Source organism: Microcaecilia unicolor, chromosome 3 (assembly GCF_901765095.1).
Source record: "Microcaecilia unicolor chromosome 3, aMicUni1.1, whole genome shotgun sequence".
In the NCBI taxonomy this organism is placed as follows: Eukaryota; Metazoa; Chordata; class Amphibia; order Gymnophiona; family Siphonopidae; genus Microcaecilia; species Microcaecilia unicolor.
The window spans coordinates 63588511-63612364 of record NC_044033.1 but is presented as its reverse complement, the minus strand read 5'-3'; the positions used below and the strand labels follow the sequence as shown (position 1 = coordinate 63612364).

At 45.5% G+C, this 23854-nt stretch overlaps 1 protein-coding gene across 6 annotated transcripts in view; it reads left to right on the top strand.

Annotated features, from left to right (window-relative positions):
- Nucleotides 1-23854, top strand: part of MARK1 (microtubule affinity regulating kinase 1) — a 251751-nt gene that overhangs the window by 152381 nt on the left and 75516 nt on the right. For all 6 annotated transcript variants that reach the window (XM_030196008.1, XM_030196005.1, XM_030196007.1 and 3 more), the window contains exons 8-9: nucleotides 17127-17363; nucleotides 18329-18448. In XM_030196008.1, the coding sequence (XP_030051868.1) occupies nucleotides 17127-17363; nucleotides 18329-18448 (357 nt within the window). The remainder of the gene's footprint in view (nucleotides 1-17126; nucleotides 17364-18328; nucleotides 18449-23854) is intronic.

The following is a 23854-nucleotide window of genomic DNA, read 5'->3' as shown; positions in this document are numbered from 1 at the left end:
GTTTGTGTTGTATTCCTGCTTTTTGTGGCACTTGTTAATAAAAAGATTTAAAAAAAAAAAGAATTAGGTCAGTTTTCAGCAGTGGATGTCGCTGTATTTTTTTTTTAAACCAGCCGCAGCATTTTAAAAGATTCTTATTTCAGTGCTGCTACATGAATAAGCAGTGGCACAGCATATATGTGGAAAACTATGAAAGCCAGTAGCTATATAGAGAGTAAATTGGTAATACCTTCTTTTTGGTCTTCTTTTGATTTATGGCAGCCGTGAACAAACCTTTTGGACTCATCTCCTCTACCATTCATGAGATTGATTGGGATCTCCTTAATTGAATTCAAAATTTGTTTGTTTCCTATGTTACCAATCAGTAAGACTATTTTTGTTTGTCTTCCTATTTAGAAACATATAGTAGACTGCATCTACTCTATACTATGTGCTTATCCCAAGCTCTCTTAATTCAGATACTGTTTTTGTTTCCACCACTTCCACTGGGAGGCCATTCCTTCAGTTCACCACACTTTCCATGAAGATGTTTTTCCTCATTTTACTTCTGAGTCTATCCTCTTTCACCTTCATCCTATGCCTCCTTGTTCCAGAGCTTCCTTTCAATTGAAAGAGACTTGCCTCCTGTGCATTTATACTGCATAGGTATTTAAATGTCTCTATCTTCCCTCTCCCGCCTTTCTTCCAAAGTATACATATTGAGATCTTTAAGCAGGTCCCCATATTTCTTTATGATGAACATCACTGACCATTTTAGTAGCCGCCCTCTGGACTGACTCTATCCTGTTTATATCTTTATGAAACTATGGACTCCAGATTTGTACACAGTATTCTGAATGAGATCTCAGCAGAGTCTTATACAGGGGCATCATCGTCTCCTTTTTCCTACTGGCCATTCCTCTCCCTATGCACCCAAGCATCCTTCTAGCTTTCGCCGTTTTCTTTTCAAACTGTTTGGCCACCTTAAGGTCATCACATATGATAGCACACCCCTCTTTCATGCACAAAAGTTCTTCACCCCCTAAACTGTACCATTCCCTCGGGTATTTGCAGCTCAAATACATAACTCTGCATTTTTTAGCATTAAATCTTAGCTGTCAAGTTCCAGACCATTTCCTCTAGCTTCAAAAAGTGCTTTTTCATGGTGTCCACATCATCAGAGGTATCTGTCTACTGCAGATTTTGGTATGGTATCATCCGATAAGAGATAAACCTTACCAGATAACCTTTTAGCAATATTGCTTACAAAAATGTTAAAAAGAACTGGCCCAAGAGCTAAACCTTGTGGTATACCCCTGGTAACTTCCTTTTCCTCAGAATGAACTCCATTTACCACGCAACCAGTTCCTAACCCACTCAGTCACTTTAGGGTCCATACCAAGGGCACTCAGTTTATTTATTAGTTGTTTATGTGGAACTGTTTCAAAGGCTTTGCTAAAATCTAAATACACCACATCTAGTGATCCAACTCTCTGGTCACCCAGTCAAAGAAATTAATCAGATTTGTCTGACAAGATCTACCTCTAATGAAAGCATGTTGCCTCTGGTTCTGTAAACCATTGGATTCTCAAACATTTACTATTCTCCATTTTAAAATTGTTTCCATTAATTTACTTACCACAGAAGTGAGACTTGCCACCTGTAGTTCCCAACCTCTTCCTTACTGTGAGGGTCAAAAATTTACATCAGGCGTGGATGCTGTTCGAAAACACCATCCTGGAAGCCCAGGCCAAATATATTCCATGTATTAAAAAAGGAGGACGGAAGACCAAATGACAGCCGGCGTGGTTAAAAAGTGAGGTGAAGGAAGCTATAAGAGCTAAAAGAAAATCCTTCAGAAAATGGAAGAAGGAACCAACTGAAAATAATAAGAAACAGCATAAGGAATGTCAAGTCAAATGCAAAGCGCTGATAAGGAACGCTAAACGGGACTTTGAAAAAAGATTGCGTTGGAGGCAAAAACATATAGTAAAAAAATTTTTAGGTATATTAAAAGCAAGAAGCCGGCAAAAGAATCAGTTGGACCGCTAGGTGACCGAGGAGTAAAAGGGACAATCAGGGAAGACAAAGCCTTAGCAGAGAGATTAAATGAATTCTTTGCTTCGGTCTTCACCAAGGAAGATTTGGGTGGGATACTGGTGCCGGAAATGGTATTCTCCGAGGACAAGCAGGCTGCTTGTTCTCACTGATGGGTGACGTCCACGGCAGCCCCTCCAATCGGAAACTTCACTAGCAAAGTCCTTTGCTAGCCCTCGCGCGCCCGCGCGCACCGCGCATGCGCGGCCGTCTTCCCGCCCGAAACCGGCTCGAGCCGGCCAGTCTTCTTTTGTCCGCACTCGGTACGGTCGTGTTTTCGCCGTGTCGAGCCCCGGAAAGTCGACCTCGCGCGTCCAATTTATTTTGAGCGTGTTTTTTTCCTTCGGGAAAGTTTTTCTCTTAGTCGGGAAGTGCTCCGGAAACCCCCCGCCGGGTTTCGTGTAAATCCTCCCCGTACTTCCAGCTTTTTGCCCCGGTAAGTTTTCTTTCGTCGTCGGGGTAGGCCTCTTTTTGGCCTCGGTCGAGATTTTTCTCCCTCTAAATTTTGGTGCTTCAAATTTCGCCATTTCGGCTTTTGATTTCGCCGGCGTGATTTTTCCGCCCATGACATCGAAGCCTTCCAGCGGCTTCAAGAAGTGCACCCAGTGCGCCCGGGTTATCTCGCTCACTGATCGACACTCGTCGTGTCTTCAGTGTCTGGGGGCCGAGCACCGCCCTCAGAACTGCAGTCTGTGTTCCCTGCTTCAAAGGCGGACTCAGGTAGCGAGACTAGCCCAGTGGAACGTGTTGTTCTCGGGCTCTTCGTCGGCATCGGCACCGGGATCTTCGAGTGCATCGACGTCGTCAGCGTCCAGACCATCTTCCTCGGCCGCCCCTGCATCGAGTGCATCGAGGCATCGGGCCTCTGCATCGGCGCCGAGACATCGGATAGCTGCATCGACGTCGGTGGTACCAGGACCTCGTCTGCTGATGTCGTCGGACGGTGGTGCATCGGGTGGAGTGCAGGTGAGGGCTGTCCATTTCCCTGCTGGTGGCGGTGAGCCCTCGGGTGGGTCTCCGCCTACCCTGAGGGCTCCTGCGGTACAGCCCCCCCGAGATCGACCTTCTTCAGTCTCGGCCCCGAGGAAGCGACGGATGGATTCGACGTCCTCCTCGTCGGTGCCGGGGAGCTCCGGTGACATGCTTCGGAAGAAATCGAAGAAGCATCGACACCGGTCCCCTCCCCGTGTCGGCACCGAGAGCTCTGGGTCGCCGAGGGATTCGGCACCCAGCAGGCATCGGCACCGAGAGGACCGCTCACCCTCTGTTCAAGAGGTGTCGATGCGCTCCGCTCTGGACAGCCCGGAACAGCCTCCACGCCCGGAACAGGTACTGACGTCGACGCCTGCATCGACCTCTCAGCCTTTCTCTGCAGCCACTCTAAACGAGAGCCTCCGGGCCGTTCTCCCAGAGATTCTGGGAGAGCTGTTGCGCCCTACCCCTCCGGTACCGGCGGTGCTTGCGCCTCCGGTACCGTCGAGCGTGGCGCCGGCTGGCCCATCGCCCAGGTTGAGGTCCCCGACGTCGGTACCGCGTGCGGTGCCGACCGCGGCCACCTCCCAGGAAGGCTCCCCGACCACGTCGGCGGAGGGAGCTTCGCCGATGCGGGCAAGGGAGTCTACCTCTCGACGCCCCCATCGTGGACGGGGTTCCACGGAGTCGAGCAGGGCGAGGTTGCAGACACAGGTCCGGGAACTCGTGTCTGACACCGAGGGTGAGGCCTCGTGGGAGGAAGAGGAAGATCCCAGATATTTCTCTGACGAGGAGTCTGAGGGTCTTCCGTCTGATCCCACTCCCTCTCCTGAGAGACAGCTTTCTCCTCCCGAGAGTCTGTCTTTCGCTTCCTTTGTCCGGGAGATGTCTACGGCCATCCCCTTCCCGGTGGTTGTGGAGGACGAGCCCAGGGCTGAAATGTTTGAGCTCCTGGACTATCCTTCTCCGCCTAAGGAAGCGTCCACTGTTCCCTTGCACCATGTCCTGAAGAAGACATTGCTTGCGAACTGGACCAAGCCATTAACTAATCCCCACATTCCCAAGAAGATCGAGTCCCAGTACCGGATCCATGGGGACCCAGAGCTGATGCGCACTCAGTTGCCTCATGACTCTGGAGTTGTGGATTTGGCCCTAAAGAAGGCTAAGAGTTCTAGGGAACATGCTTCGGCGCCCCCGGGCAAGGACGCTAGAACCTTAGACTCCTTTGGGAGGAAGGCCTACCATTCCTCTATGCTCGTGTCCAAGATCCAGTCCTACCAGCTCTACACGAGCATACACATGCGGAACAATGTGCGGCAGTTGGCGGGCTTGGTTGATGCTCTTCCCCCTGAGCAAGCCAAGCCTTTTCAGGAGGTGGTCAGGCAGCTGAAGGCGTGCAGAAAATTCCTGGCCAGAGGAGTTTGACACTTTTGATGTTGCGTCCAGGGCCGCTGCTCAAGGTGTGGTGATGCGCAGGCTCTCATGGCTGCGTGCCGCCGACCTGGAGAATAGAATCCAGCAGCGGATTGCGGACTCGCCTTGCCGTGCGGATAACATTTTTGGCGAAAAAGTCGAACAGGTGGTAGAGTCTCTCCACCAGCGGGACACCGCATTCGACAAGTTCGCCCGCCGGCAGCCTTCAGCTTCTACCTCTACAGGTAGACGATTTTTCGGGGGAAGGAAGACTGTTCCCTATACTTCTGGCAAGCGTAGGTACAATCCTCCTTCCCGACAGCCTGTGGCCCAGGCTAAGCCCCAGCGCGCTCGCTCTCGTCAGCAGCGTGCGACTCAGCAAGGCCCCGCGGCTCCCCAGCAAAAGCAAGGGGCGAGCTTTTGACTGGCTCCAGCAGAGCATAGCCGACATCCAAGTGTCAGTGCCGGGCGACCTGCCTGTCGGAGGGAGGTTGAAAGCTTTTCACCAAAGGTGGCCTCTCATAACCTCCGATCAGTGGGTTCTCCAAATAGTCCGGCAAGGATACACCCTCAATTTGGCCTCAAAACCTCCAAATTGTCCTCCGGGAGCTCAGTCCTACAGCTTCCAGCACAAGCAGGTACTTGCAGAGGAACTCTCCGCCCTTCTCAGCGCCAATGCGGTCGAGCCCGTGCCATCCGGGCAAGAAGGGCTGGGATTCTATTCCAGGTACTTCCTTGTGGAAAAGAAAACAGGGGGGATGCGTCCCATCCTAGACCTAAGGGCCCTGAACAAATATCTCGTAAAAGAAAAGTTCAGGATGCTTTCCCTGGGCACCCTTCTCCCCATGATTCAGCAAAACGATTGGCTATGCTCTCTGGACTTGAAGGATGCCTACACACACATCCCGATACTGCCAGCTCACAGACAGTATCTGCGATTTCAGCTGGGCACACGCCACTTCCAGTACTGTGTGCTACCCTTTGGGCTCGCCTCCGCGCCCAGGGTGTTCACAAAGTGCCTAGCTGTGGTAGCAGCGGCGCTTCGCAGGCTGGGGGTGCACGTGTTCCCATATCTCGACGATTGGCTGGTGAAGAACACATCCGAGGCAGGAGCCCTGCAGTCCATGCAGATGACTATTCGCCTCCTGGAGCTACTGGGGTTTGTGATAAATTACCCAAAGTCCCATCTTCTCCCAGTGCAGAAACTCGAATTCATCGGAGCCCTGCTGGATTCTCGGACGGCTCGCGCCTATCTCCCAGAGACGAGAGCCAACAACTTGTTGTCCCTCGTCTCGCGGGTGCGAGCGTCCCAGCAGATCACAGCTCGGCAGATGTTGAGATTGCTGGGCCACATGGCCTCCACAGTTCATGTGACTCCCATGGCCCGCCTTCACATGAGATCTGCTCAATGGACCCTAGCCTCCCAGTGGTATCAGGCCGCTGGGGGTCTAGAGGACGTGATCCACCTGTCCACGAGTTTTCTCGAATCCCTGTTTTGGTGGACGATTTGCTCCAATTTGACTCTGGGACGTCCCTTCCAAATTCCTCAGCCACAAAAAGTGCTGACCACGGATGCGTCTCTCCTGGGATGGGGAGCTCATGTCGATGGGCTTCACACCCAAGGAAGTTGGTCCCTCCAAGAACGCGATCTACAGATCAATCTTCTGGAGTTGCGAGCGATCTGGAACGCTCTGAAGGCTTTCAGAGATCGGCTGTCCCACCAAATTATCCAAATTCAGACAGACAATCAGGTTGCCATGTACTATGTCAACAAGCAGGGGGGCACCGGATCTCGCCCCCTGTGTCAGGAAGCCGTCAGCATGTGGCTCTGGGCTCGCCGTCAGGGCATGGTGCTCCAAGCCACATATCTGGCAGGCGTAAACAACAGTCTGGCCGACAGGTTGAGCAGGATTATGCAACCTCACGAGTGGTCGCTCAATTCCCGTGTGGTGCGACAGATCTTCCAGGCGTGGGGCACCCCCCTGGTGGATCTCTTCGCATCTCAAGTGAACCACAAGGTCCCTCAGTTCTGTTCCAGGCTTCAGGCCCACGGCAGACTGGCGTCGGATGCCTTCCTCCTGGATTGGGGGGAAGGTCTGCTGTATGCTTATCCTCCCATACCTCTGGTGGGGAAGACTTTGTTGAAACTCAAGCAAGACCGAGGCACCATGATTCTGATTGCTCCCTTTTGGCCGCGTCAGATCTGGTTCCCTCTTCTTCTGGAGTTATCCTCCGAAGAACCGTGGAGATTGGAGTGTTTTCCGACCCTCATCACGCAGGACGACGGGGCTCTTCTGCATCCCAACCTCCAGTCCCTGGCTCTCACGGCCTGGATGTTGAGGGCGTAGACTTTGCCTCTTTGGGTCTGCCAGAGGGTGTCTCCCGCATCTTGCTTGCTTCCAGGAAAGACTCCACTAAGAGAAGTTACTTCTTTCATTGGAGGAGGTTTGCCGTCTGGTGTGACAGCAAGGCCCTAGATCCTCGCTCTTGTCCTACACAGACCCTGCTTGAATACCTTCTGCACTTGTCTGAGTCTGGTCTCAAGACCAACTCCGTAAGGGTTCACCTTAGTGCAATCAGTGCATACCATTACCAAGTGGAAGGTAAGCCGATCTCAGGACAGCCTTTAGTTGTTCGCTTCATGAGAGGTTTGCTTTTGTCAAAGCCCCCTGTCAAGCCTCCTACAGTGTCATGGGATCTCAATGTCGTTCTCACCCAGCTGATGAAACCTCCTTTTGAGCCACTGAATTCCTGCCATCCGAAGTACTTGACCTGGAAGGTCATTTTCTTGGTGGCAGTTACTTCGGCTCGTAGAGTCAGCGAGCTTCAGGCCCTGGTAGCCCAGGCCCCTTACACCAAATTTCATCACAACAGAGTAGTCCTCCGCACTCACCCTAAGTTTCTGCCAAAGGTCGTGTCGGAGTTCCATCTGAACCAGTCAATTGTCTTGCCAACATTCTTTCCCCGTCCTCATTCCTGCCCTGCTGAACGTCAGCTGCACACATTGGACTGCAAGAGAGCATTGGCCTTCTACCTGGAGCGGACACAGCCCACCAGACAGTCCGCCCAATTGTTTGTTTCTTTTGACCCCAATAGGAGGGGAGTGGCTGTAGGGAAACGCACCATATCCAATTGGCTAGCAGATTGCATTTCCTTCACTTACGCCCAGGCGGGGCTGGCTCTTGAGGGTCATGTCACGGCTCATAATGTCAGAGCCATGGCTGCGTCGGTAGCCCACTTGAAGTCAGCCTCCATTGAAGAAATTTGCAAAGCTGCGACGTGGTCATCTGTCCACACATTCACATCTCATTACTGCCTGCAGCAGGATACCCGACGCGACAGTCGGTTCGGGCAGTCAGTTCTTCAGAACCTGTTTGGGCTTTAGGATCCAACTCCACCCCCCGAGGGCCCTGTTTGTTCTGTTCCAGGCTGCACTCTCAGTTAGTTGGTAAATTTTTTAGGTCAATCTCAGTTATGTCCTCGCCGTTGCGAGGTCCAATTGACCATGGTTGTTGTTTTGAGTGAGCCTGGGGGCTAGGGATACCCCATCAGTGAGAACAAGCAGCCTGCTTGTCCTCGGAGAAAGCGAATGCTACATACCTGTAGAAGGTATTCTCCGAGGACAGCAGGCTGATTGTTCTCACAAACCCGCCCGCCTCCCCTTTGGAGTTGTGTCTTCCCTTGAAGTGTATTGTCTTGCTACATACTGGACTGGCCGGCTCGAGCCGGTTTCGGGCGGGAAGACGGCCGCGCATGCGCGGTGCGCGCGGGCGCGCGAGGGCTAGCAAAGGACTTTGCTAGTGAAGTTTCCGATTGGAGGGGCTGCCGTGGACGTCACCCATCAGTGAGAACAATCAGCCTGCTGTCCTCGGAGAATACCTTCTACAGGTATGTAGCATTCGCTTTCGAACCTGACGAGTCGGAGAAACTTAATGAATTCTCTGTAAACCTGGAGGATGTAATGGGGCAGTTCTACAAACTGAAGAGTAGCAAATCTCTTGGACCGGATGGTATTCATCCCAGAGTACTGATAGAACTGAAAAATGAGCTTGTGGATCTACTGTTAGAAATATGTAATTTATCCTTAAAATCGAGCGTGGTACCGGAAGATTGGAGGGTGGCCAATGTAATGCAGATTTTTAAAAAAGGTTCCAGAGGAGATCCGGGAAATTATAGACCGGTGAGCCTGACGTCGGTGCCGGGCAAAATGGCAGAGACTATTATTAGAACAAAATTGCAGAGCATATTCAAAAGCATGGATTAATGATACAAAGTCAACGTGGATTTAGTAAAGGGAAATCTTGCCTCACCAATCTACTACATTTCTTTGAAGGGCTGAACAAACATGTGGATAAAGGTGAGCCGGTTGATATTGTGTATCTGGATTTTCAGAAGGCGTTTGACAAAGTACCTCATGAAAGACTCCAGAGGAAATTGGAGAGTCATGGGATAGGAGGTAGTGTTCTTTTGTGGATTTAAAAACTGGTTAAAACAGAGAGTAGGGTTAAATGATCAGTATTCTCAATAGAGAAGGGTAGTTAGTGGGGTTCCCCAGGGGTCTGTGCTCGGACCGCTGCTTTTTAACATATTTATAAATGACCTAGAGATGGGAGTAACTAGTGGGTAATTAAATTTGCTGATGACACAAAGTTATTCAAAGTCGTTAATTCACGGGAGGATTGTGAAAAATTACAAGCGGACCTTACGGGACTGGGAGTCTAAATGGCAGATGACGTTTAATGTGAGCAAGTGCAAAGTGATGCACGTGGGAAAGAGGAACCCGAATTATAGCTACGTCATGCAAGGTTCCACGTTAGGAGTCACGGACCGAGAAAGGGATCTAGGTGCCGTCGTAGATGATACGTTGAAACCTTCTGTTCAGTGTGCTGTTGCGGCTAAGAAAGCAAATAGAATGTTAGGTATTATTAGGAAAGAAGTGAAAAACAAAAATGAGGATGTTATAATGCCTTTGTATCGCTCCATGGTTCGACCGCACCTCGAATATTGTGTTAAATTCTGGTCACCGCATCTCAAAAAAGATATAGTGGAATTAGAAAAGGTGCAGAGAAGGGTGACGAAAATGATAAAGGGGATGGGACGACTTCCCTATGAGGAAAGGCTAAAAGCGGCTAGGGCTCTTCAGCTTGGAGAAAAGGCAGCTGAGGGGAGATATGATAAGAGGTCTATAAAATAATGAATGGAGTGGAACGGGTAGATGTGAAGCGTCTGTTTACGCTTTCCAAAAATACTAGGACTAGTGGGGCATGCGATGAAGCTACAATGTAGTAAATTTAAAATGAATTGGAGAAAATTTTTCTTCACTCAACGTGTAATTAAACTCTGGAATTTGTTGCCATAGAATGTGGTAAAGGCGGTTAGCTTAGTGGAGTTTTAAAAAGGTTTGGACGGCTTCCTAAAGGAAAAGTCCATGGACCTTTATTACTACTACTACTACTTAACATTTCTAAAGCGCTACTAGGGTTACGCAGCGCTGTACAGTTTAACATAGAAGGACATTAAATTATTAAATGGACTTGGGGAAAATCCACTATTTCTGGGGTAAGCAGTATAAAATGTTTTGTACTTTTTTGGGATCTTGCCAGGTATTTGTGACTACTACTACTACTACTACTATTTAGCATTTCTATAGCGCTACAAGGCATACGCAGCGCTGTACAAACATAGAAGAAAGACAGTCCCTGCTCAAAGAGCTTACAATCTAATAGACAAAAAATAAATAAAGTAAGCAAATCAAATCAATTAATGTGAACGGGAAGGAAGAGAGGAGGGTAGGTGGAGGCGAGTGGTTACAAGTGGTTACAAGTCAAAAGCAATGTTAAAGAGGTGGGTTTTCAGTCTAGATTTAAAGGTGGCCAAGGATGGGGCAAGACGTAGGGGCTCAGGAAGTTTATTCCAGGCGTAGGGTGCAGCGAGACAGAAGGCGCGAAGTCTGGAGTTGGCAGTAGTGGAGAAGGGAACAGATAAGAAGGATTTATCCATGGAGCGGAGTGCACGGGAAGGGGTGTAGGGAAGGACGAGTGTGGAGAGATACTGGGGAGCAGCAGAGTGAATACATTTATAGGTTAGTAGAAGAAGTTTGAACAGGATGTGAAAACGGATAGGGAGCCAGTGAAGGGTCTTGAGGAGAGGGGTAGTATGAGTAAAGCGACCTGGATTGGCCACTGTTTGAAACAGGATGCTGGGCTTGATGGACCTTTGGTCTTTCCCAGTATGGCAATACTTATGTACTTCCACTTTTGTGGAGATGGACTACATCTGCTCTTCTCAAGTCCTCTGGGACCACTCCTGACTGTAGAGAAGCCTTGAAAAGGTCAGCCAGCAGAGCCACTTGAATTTCCCAGAATACTCCACTGCTCTATTCAATATATGGGCCATTGCCATTAAGGGGGAAGGGATTTGATATATTGCCTTTCTGTGATATAGTCTAAGTGGTTTACACATCTTATTTACAGGTAGGCTTACAATCTGTTTTTTGTTTGTTTTTGTTTTTACCTATGACAATGGAGGGTAAGTCACTTATTCAGCATCACAAGGAGCTACACTGGGAATTGAACCCAGTTTGCCTGGTTTTCAGAACACTGCACTAACCATTAGGCTACTCCTGTAAATAAGTACAGTTGAGTACTAGATTTTGCTTTCTGTACTCCGATGCACTAATTTTCTATTCTAGACACTTGGAAGCTTAAATTACCTTTTATAGAATACCGACTAGTAGAGAAGTAGGCATCATGTTGTGATGATCCATAGCAAGTGAGGTTTACATAGTAAATGACAGCAGATAAAGACCTGATGGGTCCATCCAGTCTACCCAACAGACATCCTCATTATCAAGTCATGATTAAACAATGAATGTGATATAAAATACTTGATCATTGTCTCTTTGGCATTTCTGGAACATAAGGCCTTAGAAGTCCGCCCTGCTCAGTCCTTAGGTTCCATCAACTGAAATTGCTGTAAAAGCCCACTCCAGCCTATCCAAACCCATCTTGTCATTTGCGGGACACGAACTTAAAAGTCTGCCCAGCACTGGCCTCACGTTCCAAATTACTGGAGTTTCTGTCGAAGCCCTCTCCAGCCCATTCTAAACCAGATTGCCATATACGGGACCCAGACTGTAGAAGCTGTACTTGTTTGTACTGGGTAGTTTTGCAACTTTAGACTTTATTGGTGAAGCATGTAATCAAATACATGTAAAAAAAATAAGATAACCTTTCTCCCCTATTCTCGATATTTATCATAATTGCTAAATTGTCAGTAGATTTTCTACATCTCAGAATAGTGTCTCTGCATAATGTGTTTCTTACAAATTGATGCTAAAATTCATGAAAGAAATTCATGAAAGAAGACCAGTCATATAATAACATAACATAGTAGATGACAGTAGATAAAGACCTGTATAGTCCATCCAGTCTGCCCAACAAGATACCATATGTAATGAGTTTATGATATGATACGTCATATGTATACCTGATCTTGATTTGTCCTTGCCATTTTCAGTGCATAGACCATAGAAGTCTGCCCAGCACTCTCCTTGTTCTAAATTTCAGAAGTTTTTGAAGGGAAAGGGAAATGGGACTTGATATACCGCCTTTCTGAGGTTTTTTGCAACTACATTCAAAGCGGTTTACATATATTCAGGTACTTATTTTGTACCAGGGGCAATGGAAGGTTAAGTGACTTGTCCAGAGTCACAAGGAGCTGCAGTGGGAATTGAACGCCCTGAAAAGCTCCACTCCAGTCCATTGTGTGGGTCAGAACCAGAACCACCTCGTCCACACCTGACATACCCTACCCCAACTGTAAACTTGGGATGATCCCAACCTGGTCCAAAAAAGAAAAACTACAAACAAGAAGATCTTCTCACATTAGTAATGTTTATTCTACAAAAATTAGTAAAACAAAATAAGAAACTATTTGTAGCAAAATGAAGCAAGGTAATAGGGAAACACAATCGGGGGAAAAATGGCCAGCCCTTCAGAGAAGCTTAATCTGATCACCAGCTTCCTGGTAACCTGAGATTTTCTGCCTCCTTTCTGTGGCTCCTATCCAAGTCTTACGTACTGTTTTTTTCTCATCTAGCTTACAGTACAAGGACACTAGTTCTATCTGGTTCTGTAATCTGTTATTTTCTCACGTTTGAAAAAGTAAATTTCCTGCTAGTACACATTCTTGTTAACTTGTTATCTCACTGCATACAAAAAAAAGGTTCATGGTCTGGTTATATTCTCACAAAAAATATATTTTTCTCCATTGCCTCAGGCTCCCACATTCTCTTTCATCTCCCACTTCATCCCTTCCAGAACAATTAGCACACAGCAGGTGGAATGCGTGTAGCCACCTACCTTCACCTGCAAATGACCTCTCAGATCACACAGCTGCGTAGTCAGTAATGCATGAACCGTCACCTTTCAGTTACTTCTAAGAAGAGGGAGGGTGAAGGAGTGCTTGTGCTGTACATTTCCTTTCATTTGTTTAATCTTACAGTAAGATAGATGAATAGTGCACCTGACCACCTGCAGATATCAGAGCTGCCAAGGGGTCCCAATTTTTGAGAGGGAGATTTTAGTACACGCCTCCCAGCCCTGCCCCACTCTGCATGGCTCCACCCACTATACATGGCTCCGCCCATGACACACCTCTAGCCCACAGTCATTTCAGAAAAAAATTATTTAATACTCTAATATCCTTTTCAATTAGCTTTCAGAGGCCAGAACTTCCTGCCTCAGGTCAGGACAGTAGAATGCTGTTATGATATCCTCTCCTGACCTGAGGAAGGAAGTGCTGGTCTCTGAAGGCTAATCAAAAATGTTTTAAAATCAATGAAGGTATCACCTTATTTTCTATTTTATGTTTTATTTGCACCGTAACTAACACAACTACCACATTACTTTATCCTAAATTAAAAATAAAATTATTTTCTGTACCTTTGCTGTCTGGCCATTTATTTTTTCTAATTGTGTTGGTCCCAGTCGCTTGATTCTGCTTTCCTTCATCTTCTCTTAACTGTCTTGCCAGGGTTTCCTGTCCATTTGTCATTTTTTTCTCTCCTTTTTCTATGTTTTCTTCAATTTATTTTTCTGCCTCTCTCTTTGTCAAGATTTAATTCATTTGTTCTATCCATTCTTTAATTTCTCTTTTTACTTTATGGCTTTTCATCTTTTCTTCACTTTTGTTCTCCCCATGCCCCTTACAATTATTCTCCAGTCTTTCACTAACTCTATCCTCTCCCCATTAACCATCCAGCATCTCTCCTCTTTCTCTTCCCATCCTTCCAGTGTCTCCCCAGCTCTTTCTCTCTGCATCCTTGCATCCAGCGTCTCCTCTTTCTCTCTATATCCTTCCATCCAGCACCTTCCCTCATTCTCTCCTACTCTTCCATCCAGCGTCTTCCCTCTTTCTGTCTCCTACTTCCTGCTTTGGTGGGAGTGCGGGAGATGACTCGCCAAAGCTGGAGTCTCCCGCTGAATGCGGGAGACTTGGCAGGTCTGAGATATTAACCTTTCTGCATACTAGCACTGTGTCCCTCACAACATCCAAATCTATTCAGCCAATGCACAGGCCTTAGAAATCTTGCCCAGCACTGTCTTTTCTTCCCAGATAACAGTGTTGCTGCCTAATCTGTGCTAAGCTTCTTTGGATCCATTCCTTTCAATCAGGATTTCTTTGTGTTTATCCCACGCATTTTTGAATTCTGTTATCATTTTCATCTCTACCACTTCCCTTGGGAGGGCATTCCAGGCAACTACCGCCCTCTCAGTGAAGAAATACTTCCTTACATTATTCCTGAGGCCCCCTTTCAACCTCAATTCACGTCCTCTAGTTCACCACCTTCCCGTCTCTGGAAAAGGTTTGTTTGTGAATTTATACCTTTCAAATATTTGAATGTCTGTGTCATATCACATGTTGACTCAGATCCTACAACCCATTGGCTTCTAGAAAGCCAATTATCCTTTCTTTCAGCAGTGACTCCATTATTTTTCCTACCACCGACGTGAGGCTTACCAACCTGTAGTTACTTCTTCCCTGTCTCCACTTTTGTGAAGAGGGATCATATCAGCTTATCTCCAATCCTGTGGAACCTTTCCTGTCTTTAAATAAATCCTGAAGAGGTCCTGCCAGGACATCTCTGAGCTCCAGGTCAAGCATCAGTTCAAAATTATATTGTTTTAAGTCATAATTAAGAAATAATATTTTAACCAGTTCTCCTGCAAACCTTTGGGAGCAGGCATAGTAGCAAGTCACAAACTAACTTAAGCTTGCTGAATCAAGTTGGTCCATACAGATTGCGATGTCAGAAATATGTCAAATCTGTGTGAGGTTATTTGTGATTCTAGAGCTCTGGAGAATTCACAGGAAACAACAAATTTCCAAGATTAAGTGACAGTAGATTCTAATTGATACAAGACGAGTTCAATTATAATTAGTCACAGTGTGTGGACACCTATTACATCTGTATTTTATCATGATTGCAAGCTGAAAAATGTATCCATAGGTGCTTTTATTTTATGAATTGTGACTGAAAGACAAACCTTTCAGCACTGAATTTTTTTTTTGGGGGGGGGGGGGGGGGGGGGGGGGAGGGGAGTGGGCCAGTCTCTGGATCATGCACATGTTAAGGATTGTCTGTATTGTTGTTGTTGGTGGTAATGTTAATTTGATTACTTATTCCATGTCTGTGTTCCACTTGTTTAGCATATTCTTTTGTGTTAGACTTTATTGGTTAGAATACTATGGATAGGGTTACCATACATCCGGATTTACCCGGACATGTCCTCTTTTTGAGGACATGTCTGGGCGTCCGGGCGGGTTTTGCCAGTCCGCCCGTTTGGATTTCTGGACAAACGGGCGGGCGGTGGACCTATCCTAGCCTCCCCTTCCCTTACTATCTACTGCCCCCTCTTTCCTGCCCGGAGCGCTGCCCTTGCCCTGCATCCTGTTGCTGTGTGAGGGTCTCGGGATTCAAAATGGTCACCGAGAGTTGAAGCGGCCTCGCGAGACTTCAACTCTCAGCGGCCATTTTGAATCCTGAGACCGTCACAGCAACAGGATGCAGGGCAAGGGCGGCGCTCTGGGCAGGAAAGAGGGGGCTCTTTCCTGCCCCGAAGAGGTCACTAGACCACCAGGGCAATAGATAGTAAGTAAGGGGAGGGGAGGGGAATATGTGACCCCAGGGAGGGTAGGTGACAGGGGGAGGGGAGGGGAATATGTGACCCAGGGGGAGGGGAATATGTGACAGGGGGCGGGGTGGGAGCGAGAGGGCGGGGCAAGGATGTGAAAGGGGCATGGTGTGGGCGGGGCAGGGGGGGTGCGACATGTGTCCTCTTTTTCAGAGGACAAAATATGGTAACCCTAACTATGGAGCTCATTTTCAAAAGAGAAAAACATCCATAAAGTGTCATAAAGCACCATTTGGATGGATTTCTTCTCAAAATGTCCAAAGCGGTATTTTCAGAACCTCTTTTGCAGATGTCTGTCTATGCAATTCATCTGCAGTGCATCCAGATCACAAGGGGATGTGTTGGGGCATTTTGAAGGCAGGATTAGGAAAGGCTTAGGGTGTGTCTATCGCTTAAATGTTTTACAGCAGAACCAAACAAAAATGTCAGCTTTTTGGTCTAGGCCTGTTTTTCTAATGAGTAAGACACAAAAACGTGCCCTAAATGACCAGATGACCACTGGAGGGATTCAGGGATGACTCCCTCTTACTTCTCCAATGGTCACTGACCCCCTCCCACCTCCAAAAAAGTTGAATAAAAATAGTACTCACCAGTCTCTGTGACAGCCTCAAATGTTATAGCCAGGTCATTAGAGCTTTCAGGTCCCTGGAGTAGTGTAGTGGTGAGTGTAGTACACTTATAGGTAGGTGGACCCAGGCCCATACCTCCCCCTACCTCTTATTGTTGTGGTGGAAACCGTAAACCGTCTAAAACTTACCAGAAACCCACTGAACCCACATATAGGTGCCCCATTCACCCTTAAGGGCTATTGTAGTGGTGTACAGTTGGGGGTAGTGGGTTTTGGAGGGCTCAGCAGCCAAGACAAGGGGGCAACAGTGAGTTGTGTACCTGGGCAGTGTTTCCCAAGTCCAGTCCTAGAGTATCCCTTGCCAGTCAAGGTATTGAATATGCACAATGAATATACTTGAAAAGGATACTCCAGGACTGGACTTGGGAAACACTACCCTGGGGTGCCCCTTTGCTCTCCTGGGATGTGTGGGGGACCAGTGTGCTAAAAATACCGGCCCTTCCTACGTACCAATGGCTTGATTTTATATGTTTTTCACTTGTATGTTTTTTGTTTTTGTTTTTTCAAAAATGGCTTGAAAAAATAAAAGCACAGAGCACAAAACTTTGTTACAAATGGTATTTAAAAAAAAAAAGATAAACGTTTTAAGGTATCGAAAATGGTAATGTTTTCTATTCCTATTTGGGACATATAGCGCAAAATGTCCAAAGTCGACTTAAGATGTCATATCGAAAATGCCCCACCAAGTATATTATTTTATCAGTTTGAACTGTCTTGTGTTTTATTTGATTGTCTGTTTTGTTTTATTTTTTAATTGTAAACAGTTTAGACAACTATCTGATTTGCAGTAAGTCAAACTTGAAACTTTATTGCCTTTCGCTTTATTTTTATCATTGTAGGCAGAAAATCTTCTCCTTGATGCCGACATGAATATTAAGATAGCAGATTTTGGCTTTAGTAATGAATTTACAGTTGGAAGCAAACTGGACACATTCTGTGGAAGCCCACCCTATGCTGCTCCTGAACTTTTCCAAGGAAAGAAATATGATGGTCCAGAGGTGGATGTCTGGAGTCTTGGGGTCATTCTGTACACGTTAGTCAGTGGATCATTGCCATTTGATGGCCAGAATTTAAAGGTATTTTATGGATAATGATGATCCATGAAGCTGTAGTCATTGAATGGACTTAGCCCCCTTGCCATGTGCTAATGCCAACACAGCCAACATTCACTTTGAATGGGCTGTGTAAGCATTGCTACGTGGCAGCCGCTAGCGTGGCTTAGTAAACAGGGGTGTTCGTGACATCACAATACATTTGATTTCATATGCTCAAAACTATTCTGCATTCAGTGTTCAGGGCTTTATTCCATGACTGGGAGAAATCAGGGTGCAATTGTGCTCTGGTGTCTTTTTTTTTTTTTTTTTTTTTTTAATAGTAACCTTGTATGAAAGAGTGTATGTGTTTTAAGGATGATTACAATTTGAGCAGTGGCGTACTACGTGGGGCCTGAGGGGGCCTGGGCCTCTGTGGATTTCAGTCAGGACCCCAATCCCCGCCAGCCGACGTCCTCTCCATTCGTTCTGCAGTCAGACTCAGAAAAGTCTTCTTCCTTCAACAGTTGCATGCTGACATCCTGCACGTTGTACGTGAAGGACGTCAGACTCGGAGAACAGAATGTTCTGTTCTCTGAGTCTGACGTCCTGCACGTACAACGTGCAGGACGTCAGCATGCAACTGTTGAAGGAAGAAGACTTTTCTGAGTCTGACTGCAGCAGAACGGTCGGAGAGGACGTCGACTGGCAGGGATTGGGGTCCCCCGCCAGCAAAACTGAAGGTAGGCGGCGGCAGGGGAGGGTTTGCGGCGGGAGGGGGGAGTCGGCAGAGACGGGGGGTGGCGCCGGGGGGGGGGCTAAATGTGCCCCCTCCCCTCAAGCTCTGGACCCTCCTCCCACGGAAGTCTGGCTACGCCCCTGAATTTGAGAAAATAGGGTAAGAGTTCTGTGAAATCCAATGTGTGTTCAACTTCTTTTAAATATATCTCAGGTGTCCCGTGAGCACTTTAGGGTAATTTAAATAATTTTTCTTTTCTTTGTTGACACAGGAACTGCGGGAAAGAGTGTTACGAGGAAAGTATCGGATTCCATTCTACATGTCCACAGATTGTGAAAATCTTCTAAAAAAATTATTAGTATTAAATCCAATCAAACGCGGAAGCTTGGAAGTATGTTATTTCTTTTTGTTAAATACATTTTTCATTAGAAAAACCAGAAATAACCATTATAGCATCCCATTGAGTCACTTTATTATTGTGAAGAGCTAATGTATTTCTCGTTGAGGATCTTTAAACAGGTGGTTCACAAAAGTGTTTGCTGGCATACCTTTGAGAGCATGTTCAGATCAATATTCTAAAGCAGTGGTTCTTAAACCTGTCCTAGGAGACCACCATCTAGCAAGTTTTCAGGATATCCCTAATAAATATGCATACTTTTACCAAATGACTAATCCAATATTAATAACAAAATCCTTTATTAAACACCTTATTTTAAAATTAAAAGTAATCATGTGTGCATTATGAATACTACTACTACTATTTAACATTTCTAGAGCGCTACAAAGTGTACGCAGCGCTGTACAAACACAGAAGAAAGACAGTCCCTGCTCAAAGAGCTTACAATCTAATAGACAAAAAGTAAAGCATTTAAATTAAAAAATATTTAAGCAGTCAAGCACAAGAGAACAGTCACAGAAGGACTGAAGATGTTGAAGGGTGGTCATTATGAATAGTAGAGATATAGCATGTGATTGGATTTAAAAGAAAATATTAAGAGCATATATGGAAAATTATAGAAGTTATCAGAGAGATAGAATATTAGTATTAAAGAGGAAGAGTAATATGTTATAGTAAGGAGTTTGTACTGTGAATGGTATGAATGTGAAGTGTGCATGCTTAATATTATGAAAGAGAGTTAAAATGAGGTAATTATTTTTAAAATTGTTTAATAAAGGATTTTGTTATTAATATTGGAGTAGTCATTTGGTAAAAGTATGAATATTTATGTGACTAGATTGAAATTAAGATACTCAGTAAAGTTATTTGTAATGAATATGTATGAGACATATTTGCATACCTGTCACCTCCATTTTATAGAAATCTCTTTCAAATATGTGTATGTATATATTTATATATTAGGGGTGGGCAACAATTTTTTTTCATTATTAATCATGGTATTAAAAATTTTAATCACACAATTATACGTATTATATTACATTTCCCACGTTGTAAAAACTTAACCTACGAAACTATCCATAATGCGAATTTTTCTTACCGAAGTACCAAACTCCGGAACTCATTACCCAAGTATATCAGACACTCGGTCGATTATATATCGTTTAGAAGTTTACTTAAAGCCAACTGTATGGTATGCTTTAGATAATTTTAAGGCTGTTCATTGTGTTTAGAACTCTACAGCCCATTTATTGATGGGCTTACCTAGTTTGGATTACCTAATTTAAAATAAACTAGGGCTGCATTTCGTTTAAGATTTGTAATCACGATTAATTGGGTATCTTTGCTTTTCCCCTCCTCTCCCCCCCCCCCCCCCCACCGCCTCCACCTCTGCAGCTCCTTTTGACTCTGGCCAATGGAAGGCTAAATGACTTTCCCAGAGTCACAAGGAGCTTTAGTGGGGAAATAAACAACATACATTTAATCGCGCAATTACTTGTGATTACAAATTTTAATCGTAATGCAGCCCTAAAATATTAAAAAATAAAAAGTTATGAAAAGCTAAGAAATACAAAATACGAATTGAAAAACTTTAGTGTCCAATGTTCCCGTAATAAGCCATATGGGAACAGATTGATGGGAACATTGGACACTAAAGGGTTAAAGAATCTAAAACAGTATGCAGAATAACTATAAACAGCCTTAAAGTTTTCACATCCTACTTCAGGAAAGCAAGCCTATTTTAAACCTGTTACACCACCTCGAACAGTACTATACTAGTTGCCAGTCAGGTGACAGGCTAAGTTTAAGGTGCTATGTTTGATATTGCATGTGATGGCAAATGATGCTCCTTCATATTTCTTTTGCAATCCATTACTCCTAATGTGCTAATAAAGCTCTTCAATCTGGAAAGGATAGGCTGTTGCAGACACTTTCTTCTAATTTGTATCGTCTTTGGAAAGCCGTAATCACTCATTTAGAATTGGTGGACCTTTTGAGTGGAATAATATGCGTGTGGAAATTAGGAATTTACAAATTGCTATGGCTTCCAAAAACAGTTGAACATTTTGTTTACTAAGGCATTCAGTTGTTCTTTGGCAACCTAAAGTCTCTACATTGAACTTGGTCCTGTAGTTTTACTATATTCAGATGTGAAGAAAGATAAGATATTGTGTATGGCTTTGTACTGATGTAGATGTATGTTTATTTTTTTAACTATATGTTTTAATTGTTTATTTTATGAATGTTTTATTGTACCCCGCCTAGATCTATAGATAGAGTGGGTAATACGTATTTTAAATAAAATAAATATATATCCCCCATTTAATCATTGTTTCTCTTGTGAAAATTAAATGCTAGCATATGTCCCCCTTCCAGTTATTCAGGCAAATTTGATTGTGTCGTGATCGCCATTATCCCACTACAGTTACTTTCATTCTACTAAGGACTTAGTCTAAAACAGTTCCCCCTTCATTGGCTCCTGGACCAGCTGCTCCATAAAACAGTCCCTGAGAGAATTCACCAATTTTCATTTCTTCAGAGTGAATACTGTTTACCACCGCACTCTGGTGCTTTTACTCTACCAGTTTTCATATTCACTTCTCTACCTTAGGATCCATTATAGACAGCTGAGTTGCCATATTTATTTATTTATTGCATTTGTATCCCACATTTTCCCACCTCTTTGCAGGCTCAATGTGGCTTACAATACATCATGAGTAATGGAAATAAGGAGAGAATAAGCATTTGCTATTACAGAAGGATTTTGGATTACATGGTAAAATTAGAACACGATTGTAATAGGACAAGAATGTAAACTGGCATTCTCCAGCTGATGCTGAGTCTTGGAAAAGGCAGAAGCTGACAGACCTTGATCATGCTAAGATGCCCAAGACCCTGCACTGGCCAGCACACGGCTTTCTCTTTCAGTGTCAGCCGGATGTAGGAACCGCTGCAATGCCGGCAGTCATGTGAGGAGTGGATGGGGGTGTGGAGAAATAAATGCCGGCAACTACAAGGAGTGGATGGGGGGTGATATGGAGGAATAAACACTGGCAACCCCAAAGGAAGGCAAAGGGGGGGGGGGTGTGGAGGAAGAAATGCTGGTATTTGCCAGAACACACTCTCAAGGATCAGTGCTCCTAGTGTAAATGAAAGCCACCATGCTGCCAGTATATGGACACTTTGAAGAGTCCCTATGCGTGGCTTTGTCATGAAACAGGCAAAGGATATTGCAAGCATTTCTTTCACATCCAATGAAATAAAATGCTGGTAAACTTCAGGGGTAGGAAGAAATGCTTTTCAGGGTGGGGGAAATAACTGTACACTGGAATATAAATCACCTCCCCCCACCCCACAGTTTATATTCGAGTTAACAGTCCAACCTGGCTGAGACACTCCCTCTGGAGCAGGCCGAGATAATTCGCCAGTTAGTCAAGCAGCAGAAGGCACGTTGAAAGTTCTTGGGCAGGGGCCCTTAAGACACTTTTGATATTGAATCTAGGATCTCTGCTCAGAGTATAGCAATGCGCAGACTCTCCTGGCTGCTTGTTTCTGACTTGGATCATTCTGTTCAGCACGGGTGGCAGATGTCGCATGCCAGGGGGATAATCTTTTTGGAGAGAAGGTTGAGGAGGTCGCAGACCAAATCACAAAACACACCAATACCATCTCTTCTCTCTCCCACCGGGCGCCTTCTGCATCAGCCTCCTCAGCTAGGAAGACTTTTGGCAAACCAAGGAGAAGTTCCTATTACTATCCTAGTAATCTTGCAGGAAAGATTCCACAAAGAGGTGTTAGCTCTTTAAAATGGAGGAAGTTTGCCATCTGGTGTGAGAGGAAGTCTCTAGATCCCCTTGCTTTCCCAACACATACCCTGCTTGAATACCTTCTACACCTATCAGAGTCCAGTCTCAAGAGCAATTCTGTAAGGGTTCATCTTAGTTCAGTTATTGCTTATCATCTGCATGTAAAAGGTAAGCCCATCACTGGACAGCCTCTAATTGTTTGCTTCATGAGAGGTTTGCTTTTATCAAAACCCCCTGTAAGACCTCCACCAGTGTCATGGGATATCAACGTCGTTCTCACTCAGTTGATGAAAGCTTTTAAGCCACTGAATTCCTGCCATCTGAAGTACTTGACCTAGAAGGTCATTTTCTTGGTGGCTGTTACTTTAGCTCGTAGGGTCAATGAGCTTCAGGCCTCGGTAGTGGATGCACCTTATACTAATTTTCATCACAACAGAGTAGTCCTCCGCACTTACCCTAGGTTCCGGCCGAAAGTTGTGTCGGAGTTCCATCTGAACCAGTCTATTGTCTTGCCAACATTCTTTCCCCGACCTCATGCTCATCCTGTTGAAAGCAGCTTGCATACCTTGGATTGCAAGAGAGCACTGGCCTACTACATGGAGTGGACAAGGACCCACAGACAGTCTGCCCAGCTTTTTGTTTCTTTTGATCCTGACAGGACGGGGGTCGCCATTGAGTAACACATCATCTCCAATTGGGTGGCAGATTGCATTCTTTCACTTACACCCAGGCTAAGTTGTCCTTTGAGGGTCATGTCAAGGCTCACAGTGTAGTGGCCATGGCTACAGCGGTAACCCACTCTAGGTCAGCCTCCATGGAAGAAATTTGCAAGGCTGTAACGTGGTCTTGGTCCACACATTCACATCACACTACTGCCTTGAGCAGGATACCCAACGCGACAGTCTGTTCGGGCAAAAAGTATTGCAGAATCTGTTTGGGGTCTAGAATCCAACTCCACCCTCCTAGGCCTGTTATATTCTGTTCCAGGCTGCATTCTCATTCAGATTGTATATAGTTTCAGGTTAATCTGTGTTATCTTCTTGCTGTTGCAAAACCCAGTTGACCAATGTTTGTTGTTTTTGCTGAGCCTGGATGCTAGGGATTCCCCACTTGTGGGAATAAATAAGCCTGCTTGTCCTCGGAGAAAGCAAAGGTACTTGCTTCTAGCAGGTGTTCTCCAAGGACAGCAGGTTTTATATTCTCACAGTCCCTTCCACCTCCCCTTGGAGTTATCTCCTTTGTTATTTTTACTTTATTTTTGCTATAGCATTATGCTGAGGAGACTGGGAAGACACTCGCGCATTTGTGATGAAGCACATATCCCGCTCCACAAAGTTCTCATTTAGCTTTGGTAAATTTCGGACCAGGCAACTTGGGTTGGCGTCACTTGTGAGAATATAAAGCCTGCTGCCCTCAGAGAACACCTGTTACAGGTAAGTACCTTCGCTTTATAGGGACCACCCTGCAAATAAATAGCATCTGTTTTGTGTGAATTGTTTGCTTTATAACCACGATGTACTGCCTGTGTGAGGTCAATCAGCCTTTAGTTTCCCCATAACCCCACCCTTCTGTCCTTTTAGCAAAACCAGCAGCC